The sequence below is a fragment of the Monopterus albus genome, unplaced genomic scaffold, assembly GCF_001952655.1.
Source record: "Monopterus albus unplaced genomic scaffold, M_albus_1.0 scaffold121.1, whole genome shotgun sequence".
Classification (NCBI taxonomy): Eukaryota; Metazoa; Chordata; class Actinopteri; order Synbranchiformes; family Synbranchidae; genus Monopterus; species Monopterus albus.
The window spans coordinates 817,226-835,199 of NW_018128001.1; the positions used below are offsets into that span (position 1 = coordinate 817,226).

The 17,974-nt window shown below is 47.5% G+C and overlaps 1 protein-coding gene across 1 annotated transcript in view; it reads right to left on the bottom strand.

Moving 5' to 3' along the window:
• dag1 (dystroglycan 1) overlaps positions 1 to 5,037 on the bottom strand; it is a 19,469-nt gene extending 14,432 nt beyond the window's left edge. The window contains exon 1 of the mRNA XM_020612136.1: positions 4,477 to 5,037. Coding sequence (XP_020467792.1) covers positions 4,477 to 4,899 — 423 coding nt within the window. The 5' untranslated portion in view covers positions 4,900 to 5,037. The remainder of the gene's footprint in view (positions 1 to 4,476) is intronic.
• Positions 5,038 to 17,974: the final 12,937 nt, after the last annotated feature.

Sequence of the window (17,974 nt, forward strand, 5' to 3'; positions counted from 1 at the left end):
TGTCCCAACAGCAAGCCACTGTCTCTGTTCATCAAGAGGGGACGAGGGATCCATGCAGCCAGTCAGTGTGATCTGACAGCCACACAACGCGCACGTGTGCTGGTTGGTGCAAACACGCACACAGCGCCTGTCTCTGTCAGAGTGACCGTTTCCAGCCCGTGAGTCTCCGTTGTGTTTTGGTTAGCCATGCTGCTAACGTAGCACCAGTTCTACCACCAGTGTGTCGGCACTGGTAGATGAAAAAAACCATTTAACATCCAGTACTAATGAAAATGCACGGCGTGGTGTTATGGTGCGTTAACTATGGCCCAGGTTCAACAGTGAACAGCAGTGGATGCTCATGCTAACAAGGTAAACAAAGGAGTCTCCTTCCCATGAGCATCTACGTCCCGATTGTCCTCGTATGTGGTTGGTCAATGTAGACCCCTTGCCCGGATGATGTCACCATCCATCAAGATACTCACACAGGAATACACAACACATACTTTTACACACACACATTCTCTTTTTACAAGTACAAAAGATTTTTCAGTTATTTCCTGGAATGAGAGAGGACAGGAAACAAAAGGCAGGGGGCGCACTCGCCTGCCAGCCATCCCAGCAGCCAGTCAGCTAATTATACTGGTAACTGTGCTAATGAGGCTATGGAGGGTGCTCGTCGGTTGGCCAGAAACTCCATGCTTGCAGACACTGCCATTAATAACGGTAGATGATATTTCAGTGTCAGCAGATGCTGCAGCCTCGACACTGTCGCCCTGTGTCCATAGAGGGCTCAGTCAGCTCTGTAGCTGGGGATGTTGTAGTTAGCAGCTTCCAAACCTTCTCATTTATTCCAAGACTAAAAATTCTCACATCATTCAGACAAGGTTAGCTGGAACCACAATCATCTGCCTGAACTGTTCTGGTGAAGGAGTGCAGGGACAAAACCTACATGTTAATCCCGTTATTGGCCAAGTATGTTCATCACACACCAGGAACAGAGGCTCTCCACTAGAGAGAGCGTTCGACCAAGGCAGCCATCTATGGAGCCATTATTTACACACACCAATAGTGGCGCTGCCCTGGCCACTGGGAGCAGCTTGGGCTTCACTGTCTTGCCCAAGGACACTTCGACATGTGGACTGGGGAGACCAGGAATCAAACCGCCAACATCCTGATCAGGAGACAGCCCGCTCTATCCGCTGAGCCACAGCTGCCACTAATGATATTTTAACAGAATGTGACCAACCACCATCACCACCGTGTAGGTGCCAGGCTGGAGGTTCACATTCAGGCGATGAGATTGTATTAACCCCCCCACCGCTGCAGCACCAGCTCCCTGATCGGTTTACTCACTGACCTGCAGCCAAGAGCTTCCCTTTACCTGAACCTGCAAGGCCTGGGTTCAAAGTTCTGCATTTCTACTGTCTTTTACCAACCACCACATCTGGGATATACGTCACTATAATGGTGAAACTGGGACAGATACACATTTTTACTCTCAGTGTCAATATCAAAGTCATAGTTTTTATATGTGATATCAGCCTTTTAAATAGCTTTGTTGATGTCGTTTAACCACAAGAAGCTTTACAAGAACACTCCTGGAAAAATAGTCTGAGACTGTCAGCGTCATGACTTCAGTCAGGAACCATCTGATCAAAGTAGCTACAGTGTGTTTTATTACCACAAGTCTGACCAGACATTGCAGGCCAAATCAAAGTCTGGGACAGATTCTGATCCTTCTTGCCACCACAGACCCATTTTGATTGGTATTAAAACCATACTGAGTCTCGCTACCCATCCAGTGGATCAGATTGGTGTTATCACCAATTTGCTTTATCCCTTGATGAAGGAATAGTCAACTTAACCTTAAAGGTAAAGACGCCTACAGCCTGATAAGACAACATGACCATTACAGCAGATGCTGTGTTTAAACAACATGCATGTGTCAGACTATAAACTCTGTTTTCTGTGTGGTTACATCACCCTGGGACCTCTTAAAAGCCTCCTCCTCCTCTGAGGTTGATGTCCTGCTCCCTGGCTGAGAATCCTCAGCCCTGTGCAGCACGAATAGATAAACGGTGGTATATTCAGTGACGGGGCTCAGACCGCTCAGCGAAAGGTGAATGGGCAGGCGGCTGTCACGGAGCTAGAGACCTCTCAAACTGTGGCAGATTTTCTTAAGAAAAGGTCATTAGTATGAGTCCGGCATCGAGCACAAAAATTGATTTGGCCTTTTGCTCCACAACCTTCAGCGCCGACCTTTGGAACACCTGGAGGGAAACACATCTAAAGAGAAGGGGAAGGCCGGACATGGGGGAAAGTGCTGAAATCTGCAATAGCAAACAGAACAGGAGAGGAAGAGGAAGTAGGACTGAAATTAGAAATGGAGGGGGAAGTAAACAAACTGTCTTGAAGTTGTATTGGCTGACAGAGTAAAGGACGAAGGTACTGAGCCTTTCACAGAGACGCTTCAATAGGACGATGTACGGACACTGTCTTGATCCAATCTATGACCTTTTATTTACATGGTAGTTTAAAAAAAAAAGCTGGTCCTGCTGCTGTTAAGGTCAAGATCCTATTCTCCGTTCATGCCTCCCTCCGTTTCTGTGTCTCCTTATCTGTTTCTGTCTCCACACCACCTCCAGCCCGTCTCCTCCCTCATCTTTGCTCCACTCCCACCACTTGGCCCATACTTTTTGGCTTCTTTACCCATGCTGTCAACTCCCATTGGCTCTAATAGACAGTCCCACAGCTTACAGTGTGACAGTAATCAGGCTTGGAGGAGCAGCTTTTGCTTGTGGGGCATGTGGAGAAGGGGGAGGAAAGACAAAGGAAGAGGTGGACAGTGTGATGGAAAAGGTGAGAGGAGGATGAGCTACAGGGTTAAAAATAAATAGAGGGGACAGGAGAGGAGCAGGAGGTGGTCAGGAGGAAAGAAAGGATTGTGGGGGAAAGGAAAGAAAAGAGGAGAGGTGCTAAGATGTGATGACACACAAAGGTGCCACGCTTAAAGAACACACTCACAAAATGATGGTTAGAAGAGCTAACTCCACCTCAGTCTCTCCTAATCTTCACAAGCTTAGATAAACCAGGCAGCTGACCCAGTGGGTCACCTGAAACATGCACAGAAGGGCCAAAACATTATGACCCTGCTTAATACGCCACTGGTCCCTCATGCGCCACCAAAACAGCTCTGACCGACCACGAGCTCTGAAGGTGTCCTGTGGTAACTGGTACCAAGATGTTAGCAGCAGATCCTCTGAGGCCTGTATTTAGGAGGTGGAGCTGTGGCAGATCAGACTAAATCCAACACATCCCCCAGCATGCTGTTGCTGGTTGGTCCGTCCTCCGACCAGCTCACCCGGTCCTGAGGACTTGGCCCTTGTCAGAGTCTCTCAGGCCCATTTCTCCAAGAACCAACCTACCATGTAATAAATGCCAGACCTTGACATGCACTGCTGTTAAAAAATCATCAGTGCTTCTTCTGTGCACAGTCCTGATGTTGTGGCTCATCAGTACATCATGTCCCGACCACACACGGCACCCGTTGTGTGCCGGCAAACCACATCAAGTCAGCCCCAGTCAGCTTACATCCTGCAAACAGCCTTGTTCGCTCATCTGTAAACTGTATGGAAACATTAAGATTAATGATGTGATTTGACAGGTGGCAGAAAGAAGCAAAGGGAGGAACAGATAATGAGAGAGAGATAGGACAAACCATCGAAGGAAGGAGAAGAGGAGAGCAAGCTGGAATGTGATGGAGGGAGACAAAGGGAAAGTAGAAGAGAAGGAGGGCTGGAGAGAAAAGCGAACATAATTAAAAGAAAGCAGAAAGAGCAGGACGGACGGACAGGAAGGTGAGAATGATGACTGCACAGAGACAGTGGGAGGAAGATGAAGGACAGGAAGGAGTGTACAATATTAAAGGTTCAGCCTGGAGAGAGGGAAATGGATGCTGGGAGGATGTGGGCTGAACGAGGAACGAGAACAGGCTGGCTGTGAAAGTGTAGCGATGGGGGGAAGAAAGGGATGAATTAAAATTGTAGCTAGAGGTAAAGTCAGAGTATGGAGATGAAGATGAATGGCACAAAGAAGAGCAGGGAGGATGAATAGGTGGGATTAGGCTGGAGAAGGGCCAGAGAGAGGAGACAGAGCAGTCTGCAGCACACCATGTGACACCTTTAAATACCTGCTTGACAAACAGAAGTAAGGTACATGTGCACATATAAAACAGTTCCTTACTTCAGTGCTTTTTGGTCATTTATGAGTTTTGTCACCTTTATGAAATGTGCACGCTCAGGCTGAGTCAAAGAGTCTGACTCTACATACAGTCAGAAGAAAAAAGAAACATTTAAAGGAACATACTTGTTTTTGCACGTATTCATAATTTGGGGTTTGTGGTGCTTGAAACAGTAAGAGTATAAAGCCAGTGTCAGCAAAGACAAAGGGTTAATGTGGACACTGTGAGAGTGAAATGGTGATGCTGGGACTCACCTGGACAATATCGCCCAGGGAAACGTCCTCCGTCTTGTTTGGCACCTTCATCTGGAAGATCCGACCCACCACTGCTGAGGAGTCTGGGAAGGCGGTGGGTGTCGCCTCGTTCTGCTGAGTCGCAGCCGTGTCACCAGTCTCTGCGGCTCGGATGCTTTCTATCACTTCCTGGAAGTCCCCAAGGAGCGAGGAGTGCATGGAGGCCTCCAGCTCGCTTCTTCCCTGTCCCCTCTCACTTTCTCCACCTGCTTCCATTAACACCATCTCACCCAGCACATCGATCTCCACCTCTGCATAGGCTGGTGGAGGGAGCCAGCCCAGCAGGGTGAGGAGCAAGCCCAGCAGCAAGGCTCTAGTCCTGGGTAGTCTCACATCGAGGCCTACACTCACCCTGGGGCATCCCAAACTCAGTCTGCAGTGCATTCTTTGCCTTTTGTCGGTTTGTCACTGATGCAGAAAACACAATAAAAAGGAGGATGTCCAAATGGGAGGGGGGACTAGAGGGAGCATACACCACCAACAGATAGAGCAAATCCCTCCTTTGAAATCTCCTTCTCCGCCAGGTCTAAAAAAAAATCCTCCTCCTCCTCCTCTTTTCCCCCTCCCCTGGCTTTTTTCTTCCCCTTCCCCTTCGATCGTTTGTGCTCACCCTTCAGAGGGTCAGGAGTCCCATTGTGCCAGGAACCTTTGAGATCTGTGAGGAGAAAGACAGAAGGCATGGTTAGGGGAGGGAAGCATCCAGCTTCTAGCCACTCGAGGTGTAGTCTCATCACAACCTAAACACGTTGACTTAAAGCCCCTCGCACCGAACCAAACGTCAATCCGCTCAATAAGTTCAGCCCCTTAAACTGATTCGTTCTACACAAATCTCATTGTTGACAGAAATCCATCAAGAAGGGGGGTGTATGTGTGTGGGGGGGATAACGTTATCAATTCTGTGGAGTAATCTGATTGGTTCTTACAATAAGTCTGGCTCTCCAGCTTTATTTTACATCACTCATCGTGTGGTTATTCAGTGACTAAAGGAAAGGCCAGAGGGGAAGGAGTGAGAAGAAGTGAAAAGGATGCACTGGAGAGAGAGAGAGAGAGAGAGAGAGAGAGAGAGAGAGAGAGAGAGAGAGAGAGAGAGAGAGAGAGAGAGAGAGAGAGAGTAAGACAGACGGATGGAGAGTGAAGGCGATATACAGCGGGACTGTGGATTAGCCAACAATGCCGAGCTAGTCAAAGCTTTCTCAGAACTGCTAATGAATGCATGCCTTCGCCATTGTGAGAGGGGTCAAACTGAGTGTGTGTGTTTGTGTGTGCAGGTGTGTGTGTTTGTGTCCATTGTCAGTGTGGAGGGCTGAACGCAGGGGCTTTCTTATTCATGCAGCCCTTTCATGGAGAGAAGAGGATCCCCTCACAACACAAATGATTTCTCCCAAGGGTTTTGGTCAGAGAGACAGAAGAAAGAATGAAAGAGAGAAGTGAGAGACCCCCACTGTGACCCAGTTTGGCCCCGTCGCAGATGCCCAGCTGGAGAAAGTGAAAGCACTGCACCACTTCCTGGGCAACAACAACACAAGGCCTCCCAGGTAGCTTTTGACCAACTACAGAGACTCTGTTGTTGCTAGCTTTCCCTTTGGCAATACTTAGTTTTTAGTCAGCAGGGCCACTGTGAAGCTCTCCTGCTGCTAAAGCTTTTATCTAAAGAGTCAACTACAGGAAGAGAAGTAAAACAGCTTCGTCTTCTTTTCTTGCTCCACAACATTTTTAGCTTCATCAAAGTTTTTTTTTTATTACACTTCAAAATATATTTCCTATTCATGCCACTACATGGAGCAGTGAAACTTGTCAAGCCCTCTCTAGAACAGTCCAAGATGGCTGCCAGGGTAAACTCCATCCCTTTCATGTCTGCTACCTTCAGCTGCACTGCCACAGGCAACAGCCCTCCTATTCCTCCTTATTGCTTTCCTCTGCCGTTTAGTCTGTCAGCTGTTTCTCTTTCTTGTTCATGCTTCTGCTTGTTCTTTCACTTTCCTATTGATGCCACTACATGGAGCAGTGAAACTTGTCAAGCCCTCTCTAGAACAGTCCAAGATGGCTGCCAGGGTAAACTCCATCCCTTTCATGTCTGCTACCTTCAGCTGCACTGCCACAGGCAACAGCCCTCCTATTCCTCCTTATTGCTTTCCTCTGCCGTTTAGTCTGTCAGCTGTTTCTCTTTCTTGTTCATGCTTCTGCTTGTTCTTTCACTGCTTCTCTCCACCTCTCTTGGTCTCAGGATGCCTTTTACATTCCATTTCTTCTTTGACCAGCTTTTATTTACCAAAACTGCTTCTTCAGGTCCTCTCTTTGCTCCTCCTCCATCGGAGGTTTGACACAGCTTCTCTCACAAATCTCCAAAACTGGCGAGGCCATTTTTTCCTCTCTTCCTCACACAGTTCACTCACCTATCAAGAACACAGCCTTTCTATTCATCGCATGACAATAGGCCGATGATGGCGGGGGAGTGCTGCTGTGAAAGGCCCGCTGAGCTGTCTCTGCTGTGGGATAAAGAAGCTCTGTCAGCGCAGAGAGTGAGGGACATGCACAGACGGAGCGGTAAAGAGATGCAGAGAGATGAGGAATCTTCCACTCGGAGTGGGACGGAAAGCTGTCATTAGCTCAACACCTCCAATGCCACCTCCCCACCATATTGATCACTCTGACACAGATGGAGGGGTTGTGGAGAGAGAAGGACAAGGACATTTAGAACAGGTAGACTGAAAAAGAGTGGGCGAGGGATCCTGGGAGAGAGACAAGACGAGGCCAGGCAGCAGGAAGAAGAAATAACAGGAATGCAGGAAACAGTGTGAAACTAACAAAAGCAGGAGCTCCACTTGCCTCGCAGCGGGCCTCCTGATTGGTTGAAAAACATCAAAGAAGTACGACTCAAAGCGCTGTTACACATGCTTGACAAGGGGAGTTACAGCTCGCTCGCTCCTCTAACTTCGCCCACAGCTACAAGACTAACATGTAGCCTGTGGAAGCTGAGGCCAGTCAGGGGGAGACTTGTGTCGGCTGAAACCAGTTCACCGAGCACCATGGCGACACCTTTGTTCTGAACAGGCACTTTAATGATGTCTGTGTGACTCTTCCTATTGGTCAGGGTATTTCCCAGCCTCTTACTCTTCTGCAATTACTTCACCAGTGAGAGCTGAGATTCATGATGTGCAGGGAATGACTGACTTTCCCACATGCTGATTATGTTTGGCTGTGAGGGCAGAAGGACGGGTAATCAAATTAAAAGCCACTCAAATCTTTGCACTTCTTTTGGGCGCTGAGATGAGCCAAACGTATGTTAAAGCATCCATTTAGAAATCTAACACACACACGATGCCAATATGATGTCCTTTTAATGAAGGGAAGTGCACCAACCCCAGTCTTCTGATTTACTGATGCTGGTACATCACACCGTATGTGTCCCGATTCAAAATGAAACAGGAGAAACTTGCCATAACAATCTCTGTGTGCTGAGCAAAAACAAACTGCTTTAAAATTTGCTGCATGTTGTTTTTGCTCCATAGAAGCAGTGATAATTACATGGGGTTCCTCATCAGACTAATAGAGCGGGTTTCTGACTGAATACAAAAGTTAGTGTGCCCACCAGTGAGCCCGAAAGCAGCCGGGTACAAAATTAAGTCACTGCCTAACTCAAAAGTCAATGCTCAGGCCTTGTTTTCTACTGTGTGTTAATGTCAGCTCAAAAAAAGGAAAATAATCCCAGAGGCTAATTCATCTTTCCAAAACCATAAAGACACAACACAGTGCCAAAGGTAGATGGAGTCAAAAAGACTGATGTTGACAGATGTTGCCTCCTTATGATTACTGTGACATCCCTAATGGGTGCTTCAGCTCTTCGCTGCAGTTACCAGCGGCGGCCAGCCGGGCGGTCCGGCCCTCCAAACCCAGTGGGGTTGTGGGATGCTCAGCAGAACAAAAATATGGATCTCTGTTACACAAAAGTCATTCTGCGTATTCTTGTACATTTGTAGTATTTATACACTGTTACTGGAAGCATTGTCCATGAATAAATAAGCCAGCCTAAGGAGGAGGACCACTGCTCTGTGCTAAATGAAATGCACACAACCAAATTACAATAACACTGATGTTGTGAGTTATGATGAGATAGGACTTTGTTTTTGAGGGTCACACGCCAAAATGGCGAGGAACCACTGGTGCACAGTAAAAAAGACATTAAAAATGACCTGACATCAGTTTCTTTTCAAACCCATCTGAGTTAAAACACAACATCAGCTACAGTAGTGATCACCTGTAATAGTACATATGTGCAGCGTTGGACTGTCCAGGTCCAGGCAGGCCCGCACTGCTAGGCTGCACAGTAAATGTTCTTTCTGAGGACTGGACACTGGCTGCTGCTCAGTGATAAATATATATCTCCAGACAGGGCAGCCCCTCCCTGCACCCCACCTCCACTATCAGGTTGTGAGGACACCTTTATAAATAAACAGTTAGCCGGACACTGGCAGGCTTTTTCCACTTCTCTTCATCTGCTGGGCACCGACTGCACTTGGACAGCGAGCTGGGGGAGAGGGCAGAGGAGACATGATGGATGGCAGCAGAGAAAGGGGCCGAGGAATTGAGGATGAGCTATGGAGCTAAAAGAAGAGCGGGAGTGGGAGGTCAGAGAGATGACGGTGTGTCATCAGCTACAGAACACAGTAGTGTGGACTCTACAGTTAACAAAGCGTAGATACATTTCCTGCTTGTGATAATGACAGGGTGGACGCCGCCTCCTTCATCCTCAAACTGCCTCGTGGCTCAAGATAGCTGATGTGTGTTTTCTGCCTCGTTACAGGCTGCAAAAAATCTGGACGGTGTGCAGGAGTGAAACCTTTTTCATTTGACACTAGAATATGTGCTGCCTTAAAACTACATGTCTGCCGCGCTACACACGGCCTCAGAATGACATAAAACAGTGATTCAGCCTCTGGCCAGCCTGTCAAGAAAATGAATGGACAGTTATTTAATAACTCATTAACTATTTAATTCATTCATCAAGCAAAATACCAAACGTGTCCTGGTTAGAGCCTGCAAGTGTGGGTGTTTAACTGATGGCCGGGAAAGCTGAGAGACGCTCTGAGAACTTGAGTCTAGATAGAGGAACATGTAGAAAAGACCTGGACAGTGACGTAGAGCCTGTTTAACACTGGGAGGAAATTCCTTCCCTGGAATTCCCCTCAGCAGCCAATAAGGATGCAGAAACGCTGCTTGACCGCCAATTAAAGTAAAGGAATTCCCCTACGGTAGCCAATCAGAGAGATAGGCATCTAAGCAAGGGCAAAACATCAGCACTTCAGCAAAACTCTAAAGCCCAGCCACACCCCCACCCCAGGTGATGCCTCCAGCAGCATGAGAGAGGCTGAGAAACACAAGGAAGGCGGGAGAGAGAGTTTCACACACACATTTCTCATGCAAATCTGCATCCACATGAAGCAGATTCACTAAATAAAAGTTCTTCAGGTCCCTGGGCAGGAGCCTTGTCTCTGCTACATGTCTTTGGTGGTGACACACTGCAGGTTGGATTTGCACTGCAGCCTAATTACAAGATAGTGAACCTTCACAATAAAGTTTAGATATTCAGCATAGAGATTAGGCGTAACTTAGGTATTTAGCTGGCGCTCTCATCCAGAGTGATTTACAGTAAATAGGAGAGCGAGATCATTCTTCCAGTGGGAGCCTATAAGAAGTCAGCATTGTTCTTTTATAATGTGTGGGATAGGGAGGGAGAGAGAGTCTGTGATGATTTAGACTTCGTTACTGGCTCATTGTGGAGGAATTTCTAAACAGCAGCATCAGGAGTTAAACCACAACCTCGGTGACTGAGCAGTATGAGCAAACTCATGCTGCCTCTCAAACACATGCGTTTAAATTGATCTGCATTTCTAATTGGTTAAAAGCTACCATGCAGATCCAGCGACAGTACGGTGCAGCATCCCAGCAATGCATTCGATCATAGTGCAATCCACCATCATCTATGGCTGTGCCAAGGGGCACATGTTGGAGCACAAGGCGGCGAGGAGAGGGTGTGTGACCTCAGTTGATGTTCAGCCTGAAAACACTTCCTGTGACCCAGTGATGTAGGAGCCAGGCAGAACAAAAAGAGCAGTGGGAGGCACAGTTCCATCAGGGGAACAACAAACATGGATGTTACACAGGAGGAAAAAATGTGATCACAAACACAGAATTCAGAGAAATATGGAGAAAAACAAGCACGAATCCAGCTGACAGAAATAACAAGTCCCCTCCCGAAAGTTCCGGCCACTCCTCGGTCAAATCTGTGTGTGACGGGCAGTGGGAAGCAGATGTGAACCTGCCTCTTAAAACATGGAGTTCTGGGAAAAACACATGACAGGAGGACAAGAAAACAGCAAACAGCACCTCACACCAGACTCCAGGGCGGAGCAGCCGCGGCGGGGGCTCAAATGTAAATACGATCTATCTTGAAACTAATAACACACATCAGAGTGTAACAGCCATTTGGAGCGTGCAGATGTCCATTGATGCTGGATGATGCCAGGCACAGATGTATATGTATATGCAGAGGCAATGTGAGCCTGCAGAAGCGACGCAATTCAGAGGTCGGCGTGAAATTAATGCACAATTCATGGGTTTTAGTGCAACACCAAACTGGTGTTTACATACGAGTCAAAACCATCCACTTTGTGTTTTCCACGGCTCAGTTCCTTCCTGCTTCAGTCCATGCAGACAAACAGGGCATGAAAAAAAAAAAAAAAAACAACTTCTGGGGAAGGTGAAAACAGGCGTTTTAGGCACAGCTGCCATTTTTAACTGCAGGTGTCACAACAGGGGGAACGTGGGCTGACATACCGTAGGAGGAGTGGCTTTTCTGGGGCTCCCAACGTTCCAAAAACACAACGGGAAGATTTGTATTCTAGAGTTACACAGGAAACCCGCCGCGACCGGGACACCATTTATTATCTCCACAAACAAGATCCTTATCTTCCAAATAATCCTTTCACTGAAAACAAGATTGTTTTAGCTGCAGCTATTCAGCGTGGCACCTCATTCAAAAAACCATCCTGTTGTTGTTTCAACTGGGATATTAGAAAAGAAATCCAACTGCCCTGAGATGAAAGATGCAGATCAACATCCTGCTGACTGAAAATACTGTTCACACTGATGAGCAGGTTTTGTGCTGTCGACTTCTGTCTTCCTCCTGCCGGTGTAATGCCTTCACAAAGCCTTTCAGGGCCCCTGAGGGCTCAGCACGCTTCAAGTTCCTTGAAATGAGGACTTAATTTGAGGCGAAGCAAAAACATGAAAATGAAACCAGCGGGGCAGAATCATGGGAATTGCGGTTCTTTTGCGGACGCAGCCAAACACACGTCCACTTTGATTAGAGTTGTGTTTCTGGAACATCGAAGCATCAGCGTTTTCGTTCGCCTGCCTATAAGGCTCGTAGGCTTTGGAGGGAGAGAGAGAGAGAGAGAGGGAGAGAGAGAGAGAGAGAGAGCGAGTGAGAGCTAACAGCCCATAAGGGCAAAGTGCCATGATGCTTTGCGCATCTCAGTAGACTAATTATAACACTGCAACCACTGCAAAAGTGAAACATGAAAGAATTAGCAATCACAGAGGGGAGGTGGGGGATCTGGTGAGAGAGAGAAAACAGAGAGAGAGGGACAGAATAAAGGAGGGAAATACAATTATTGTTAAAGAGTGTGTAGGTAGCAGGAGCACTTACATTCCAGTCCAATTAGACTGAAGCCATGTGTCTCCTCAGGCAGTTTTTATGTAAAACACAGGAATGTGTCACTCTCATAGCTGCAGGCCTGCGTGCACCGTCCCTGGTCCTGCTGGGACCACCCGCTAAGACTTGAAATACACTGACAGCTGAGGGCAGCGGTGTGTGTGCGCCTGATTGTGTGTGTGTTGGACAGACAGCTGGGGACAGTTGGTGCTGTGACAGAAAATGACAGCTGGGCAACACGAGACCGTCTATATGCTCTACCACACACACACACACACACCCTCACCCCCCAGTCGTACTAATCTGTGCCCTTTAATCCGTGAACTTTCCCTCCCAGGTGCCATCCAATTCCCTCCAAATGTGCCCTGCTTGCCTCCCTTTGACAGCTCTGACAGGGGAAAATAACCTAATAGTGACTATTTTTAGACTTTGACTTAAAAAGTCAGAGGTTACAGTAAGTTATGGTGAAGTAAACTTCCTCCCAGATTCATAAAGGGAAACATAAAAAAAAGACATTCTGAGGACAAACAGTCTGACCTGCACTCTCTCCTCAAACACAGTTATTTCTGTGAGATGAGTCAGCTGACACACTTTGTTTTCATATTATAGATCATTCCAGAAGGGTCTGTGTTGGAGTGGGAGTTTACAAGTGGGGAGAGATGCCTCACTGTAGATGAAACACTGACATTCTGTGCTACGACTTCATCTCCTGGTGCCCTGTGGAAGAGAAGCATCAAGCTTCTTTGCAAAATGCATTTGAAATGCTGCTATATGCCATTCCAGACAATAATGTGTAAGTTAAGATGTCAGAGCAGCTATGAACGCCAGCTTTCATTGTACTTGCTGAACCTTTCATTCACCCTGAATATACCTCTGTCCTTCAGGGATTCTTTAATCTGGCACGAGTTTACTGAAACCCTCGTCTCCACTGTCAGGTTCATTTGACTGATCACTCAAGCCTTCAGCTAACAGATGGAAGATGATACAGTCTCATCAGCACGGTCACACAGCTGTCAGTCGCTCACCCTAAGATTCTCCTGGTTGTTTTGTGACAGCTCAGCGGCTGGTCAAAAATCGAACACATTGAGATGCAATTATCAGTTGTAACAGCTAAACTTATTTAACGGGAAAACTGATTTGTGAGGCTCCACCTTCTTCTCGGGTTAAGAAAACAAGACTGTTCTGGGCAGCTGAAATCGAGCCCGCACGCGTCCTGGGCCTGATCTACCTCTCCGCCAGCCCTGGGAAGCTGCAGGGAGCTGGCACCTCCTCCTCCATGACAACCAGGAGTAATCTGGGTCAGCTTGTGCAGGTACAGGTCTGATAATACACAGTGATTCATGTGTACGCAGACCGCAGTGACCTGGATACTGCAACAGCCAACAGCTGCGGCCTGTGTGCGGAGGTATCTGTGCCAGTACACTGCTGCAGCTCTTGTTCACTGCGTGTCCCTTCACGTTACACATCTGCCTGCTTACATGCATCTGTGCAGTGTGTGTTGGTGTAGGCCTGTGGATTCATTCTGTGTGTGTGTGTGTGTGTGTGTGTTTGCAGTGATAGCCATCCCCTCCCATCCCCTGATGATGCAGGTCATCAATTCTCATCTCTGTGTCTGTTCTATCTGGCTTAGAGCGCCGAGTTATAAATACACAACCAGGCCGCAAATCAAGCAGTCAGTAAGACCGGATAATCAGCCAGGCAGAAAGGAACAGAGACAGTCAGCCAGCTTCTATGCACCTGCACAGAACCAGCTTGCAAACATTACTTTGAACCCCTGTCCTTGTTTCTGGAACAGGAACCACATGTATTAGCCAGACACTTATTTCCTGAACGAGTTCAGCTACTGCATCGAGCCACGCCTTTTCTAAATCTGTCTGAAAGGACAGAAGAATGGACAGAGGACGGAGTCACAAGCAAATAAGATCTCTTAGGAAGAAACATTCAGACTCAAGTCAACAAAAACTATTGATAGTGCAAGAAAAACATGTATATTGAAGGATTTTGACACTTCTGTTGTAATTGTTTGTTTTACTTTATACTTACAGTATAATACAGTTCCCATAATACTTTGGGAAACATAAACAGGAAGTATAATGTCACCATGGGTGTAGTGAGTCTCGCTGTGGACCACAATGTGAGCCCCAGTCTAGAAGCTTGTATTGGTTTTCATTGTGACAAAGTGCCCCCATTAACAGCAGCAGTGATCAGCTCCTGTGTGCAGTGGACACACAGCTGTCACTGGATTAGGACAACGTACAAGGTCCTGCCAATAATGACATCCAAGGAAAGTGTACTGTAAAGTCATAGGCATTATCTTCCATCCAAATACACACCTTGTCTATTATAGTTGTGAATCCAAAAATACACTGATCAGCCATAACATTATGACCAGCTGTAAGTCCCCTCATTTAGCCAAAACAGCTCTGACCCGTCGAGGCATGGACTCCAAGACCTCTGGCACCAAGACATAAGCAGCAGATCCTTTAAGTCCCGTAACCTGTGAGGAGGGGCCTCGTGGATCGGCCTTGTTTGACCAGTGCGCCCCAGAGAAGTTCGATTGGATTGAGATCTGGGAAATTTGGAGGCCAAGCCAACACTTTGAACTCACAGTTCCTGGTGTGGCAGGGCACATTATCCTGCTGACAGAGGCCACTGCCATCAGGGAATACTGCTGCTCCTGAAGGGGTGCACTTGGTCTGCAGCAATGCTATGTGTCACAGCAGCATCCACATGAACAGCAGGACCCAAGGTTTCCCAGCAGAACACCGCCCAGAGCATCACACTGCCTCTGGTGGTTTTCCTTCTTCCCACAGTGCATCTTGGTGCCACCTCTTCCCCAGGCAACTGATGCACATGCACCCAGCCGTCCACACGATGGTCCAGTTCTGCTGCTCAGGTGTCCATTGTCCAAGGGTCAGGGTGGGCACTCTGACCGGTTGGCAGCCATGCAGCGCCATGCGCTGTGTGTTCGGACACCCGTCTATCACAGTCAGCAGTAAGACTATCAGCAGTTTGTGCTGTGGAAAAGGGTTAAGTCAGTCAGAGAGCCAGCAAATCAGTCAGTAACCACCTGAGTCAGAAGTCCATATTCCAGTCAGTAACCACAGTCTAACCACCAATGAGTCAGTAATCAATAACAACATTCACATATTTACTCAGTCAGCTAGGAAACATACCATTCACACAGTAAGTCAGTCAGCCTGTCAGCTTAGAAGCAATTCACTCAGGCAGCGTATCAGGCAGCTGTACGTTCAGCACCGAGCCATTCATGACCCGGGCCAGTTGTGCTGCCAGTGATACGGGCACATTTTCTTCCAGTCAGTCAGTCAGTAAGCACATAATTCACTGCAGCCGGTCGGTCAGTCAGCCACTCAGTATCTCAGATCTAGCCGCCTCCACGGTAACTGCAGATGTCTCAGCTCCGAGGCTCCATTCTTTATCTCTATGATAACAGCAGGCCACGGCTGATAGCCTTACACACCGCGCAATGTGACCTCCAGCTCACTGGTGCGGTTTTAAAGGTACCACAACTTGGATTTTCATGAGGCTCAAGATGTCCCCCGTCTGCTAAACTTATCACAGTGTGACAGGGCGAGACAGTGAGACTGACCACCACTTCTTATTTCTTCACTGCTGTGCTGAAAGTTACTTAATGCTCACGTTGAAGGGATTCTGGTAAATGCCACAACTGTTGCAGATGGAAACGCAAGAGAGAACACTGGGGTTAGTGACTGCCGGAGCATAGGGTTCATTTCTTTGCTTGTGATAAAACACACCATTAGTAATGATATGGCAACAAATGCATGATGTTAACAATGGGAGGTTAGAGGAGGGACAAACAAAGAGTCGCTGTAATAATACAGCTTCTTCATCTGTGACAGAACGAAGAAAATGTCTGTTATTGTGAGAGGAAAACATTATGTTGCAGGAGGAGTCTCCCAGCACAAAAGCAGAGAAACCATTGGTGAGAAAAAGATGAGACTTCATGACACGCTTGTTAATTAAAATGTGATATTCTCTGCAGACTTACAAGGTGATTTGATTTGAGTGCACTGAGCTGCAGAAGGTTGTGTCAAAGCAACACTACACACAGCACAGATACCGGCTTTCATCAGAATTAATTTGACAGTTCTAGGTGAAAGGTTATCCAATCAGAATCGTTGTCCCGCCCCCAAGCTATTTGAGAGCGTATGAACAAGCTCTACATCAAGAACAATCACTCGAGAGACTAAACTGCGAGGCGTCCGGTAACTCTGCACTTGTGTTATGTAAATGTACACAGTTACACAGAGAAACTGAAAACATGCATTAATGTGCAGGGGAAAGGAGAAGGTGTAGAAGGAGGGAGAGCATCAGTGACTGAAAGGGTGAAGGCCTCAGAGGAAGAGATGGAAGCCAGCTCTGCACTGTACATGTGAGCAGCTGAAGGCCCGTTAACAGTCAATAATCGCTGTCACCGGACAGTCAGATAAAGTCTAGGACGGGGGGAAGACAAAGAGGACGGGGGAGTACGAGGACATGGCTACAAGAGTTAAGAACAACAGCACCGAAACCCCTCCCCCCAAATCAAGAACGAGGAACAGGGGACTGCCAGAACCAAGATGAATGTCAATGTGCTGATGATTGGCTGTGATAACGTCTACCATATTCTCCACGTCAGTTTAGCATGCTAGCTTTAGATATTAGCTTAGTGCAGACGTATCCTATCAGTGTTTGTCAGCTGACAGGAAGCAGGAGGAGACTTGCTGCAGGCCACAGGATGACAGTGGTATTTAGCATCACGTGAAGCCGGACACACAGACCTGAAGATGCCCACACATGCAGACAAATGTACATTGAACACAGAAACACACAGTGTGTCTCGTGTCCTGAGGGACTGTAGGCGGCAGCCATGCAATTCCAGACCCGGCGCTGCTCAGTGCGATATGCTCCTTTCTCCTCTCCTGTCCTAATGACTTTCTCTCTGCCTCCTCTCCCTCGCTCGGTTAAGTGGGTGACAGTCTTTTAAAGTGCAGTCCTGTACCTTCTGATAGCACCGAGCAAACAATGAATGTATTGGCTATGCTGGAGTGTGCGCTGGTGTCCCAGAATAACAACGAGGCACAGGGAGGATGCTATGTTTGACTTAGCGCACTTCAAAGCCGAGTTCAGCAGCCTCTCCTCTGTAAACACACACACTCAGAACAGCAGAGCAGACGTCTTTGTCTTCTGCCTTCACTTCAAAATTAAGAGGAAAAAAAACAGACAAATGCTGATTTGTTTGTTCCTTCCTTTCCAAAGGATTTGCATGTAATAATTCAACTCTGCACCAAACAACAGCGATAACAATGTTGGAGCTATTGCTCATTTTGAAGTTGACAGCACTGGATTAATTCCAGCAGAGTGCAGCAAAGAAAAGAGGATAAGTAAAAACAAAACGTGGCATCCTCAACCAGTTCTCACTCAGAACAGCAAGCTCCGACACCAAAAGCTTCTGTGTTTTGGTTCACTTTGCTTGGGCAGGAGGCTGCAAGGGTGCTAGCCTGGTCCTGAGTGTTCAGACAAACCTCACGCCATTTGGGGCCGATCAGCTGATCACAGGCCCAGCCCCATCGGGGCTAAACACCTGGTCTGAGGTGAACTTCAAGAGAAGCTGCAGCAAATCCACCTGATGTCTGTGGACTTATCACAGAGCAGGCGATGGCAGAGCGCCCTTGGCTGCTCCGGCAGGCCTGTCTTTTTCATTGCTCTTTCATTTTTCTGTGC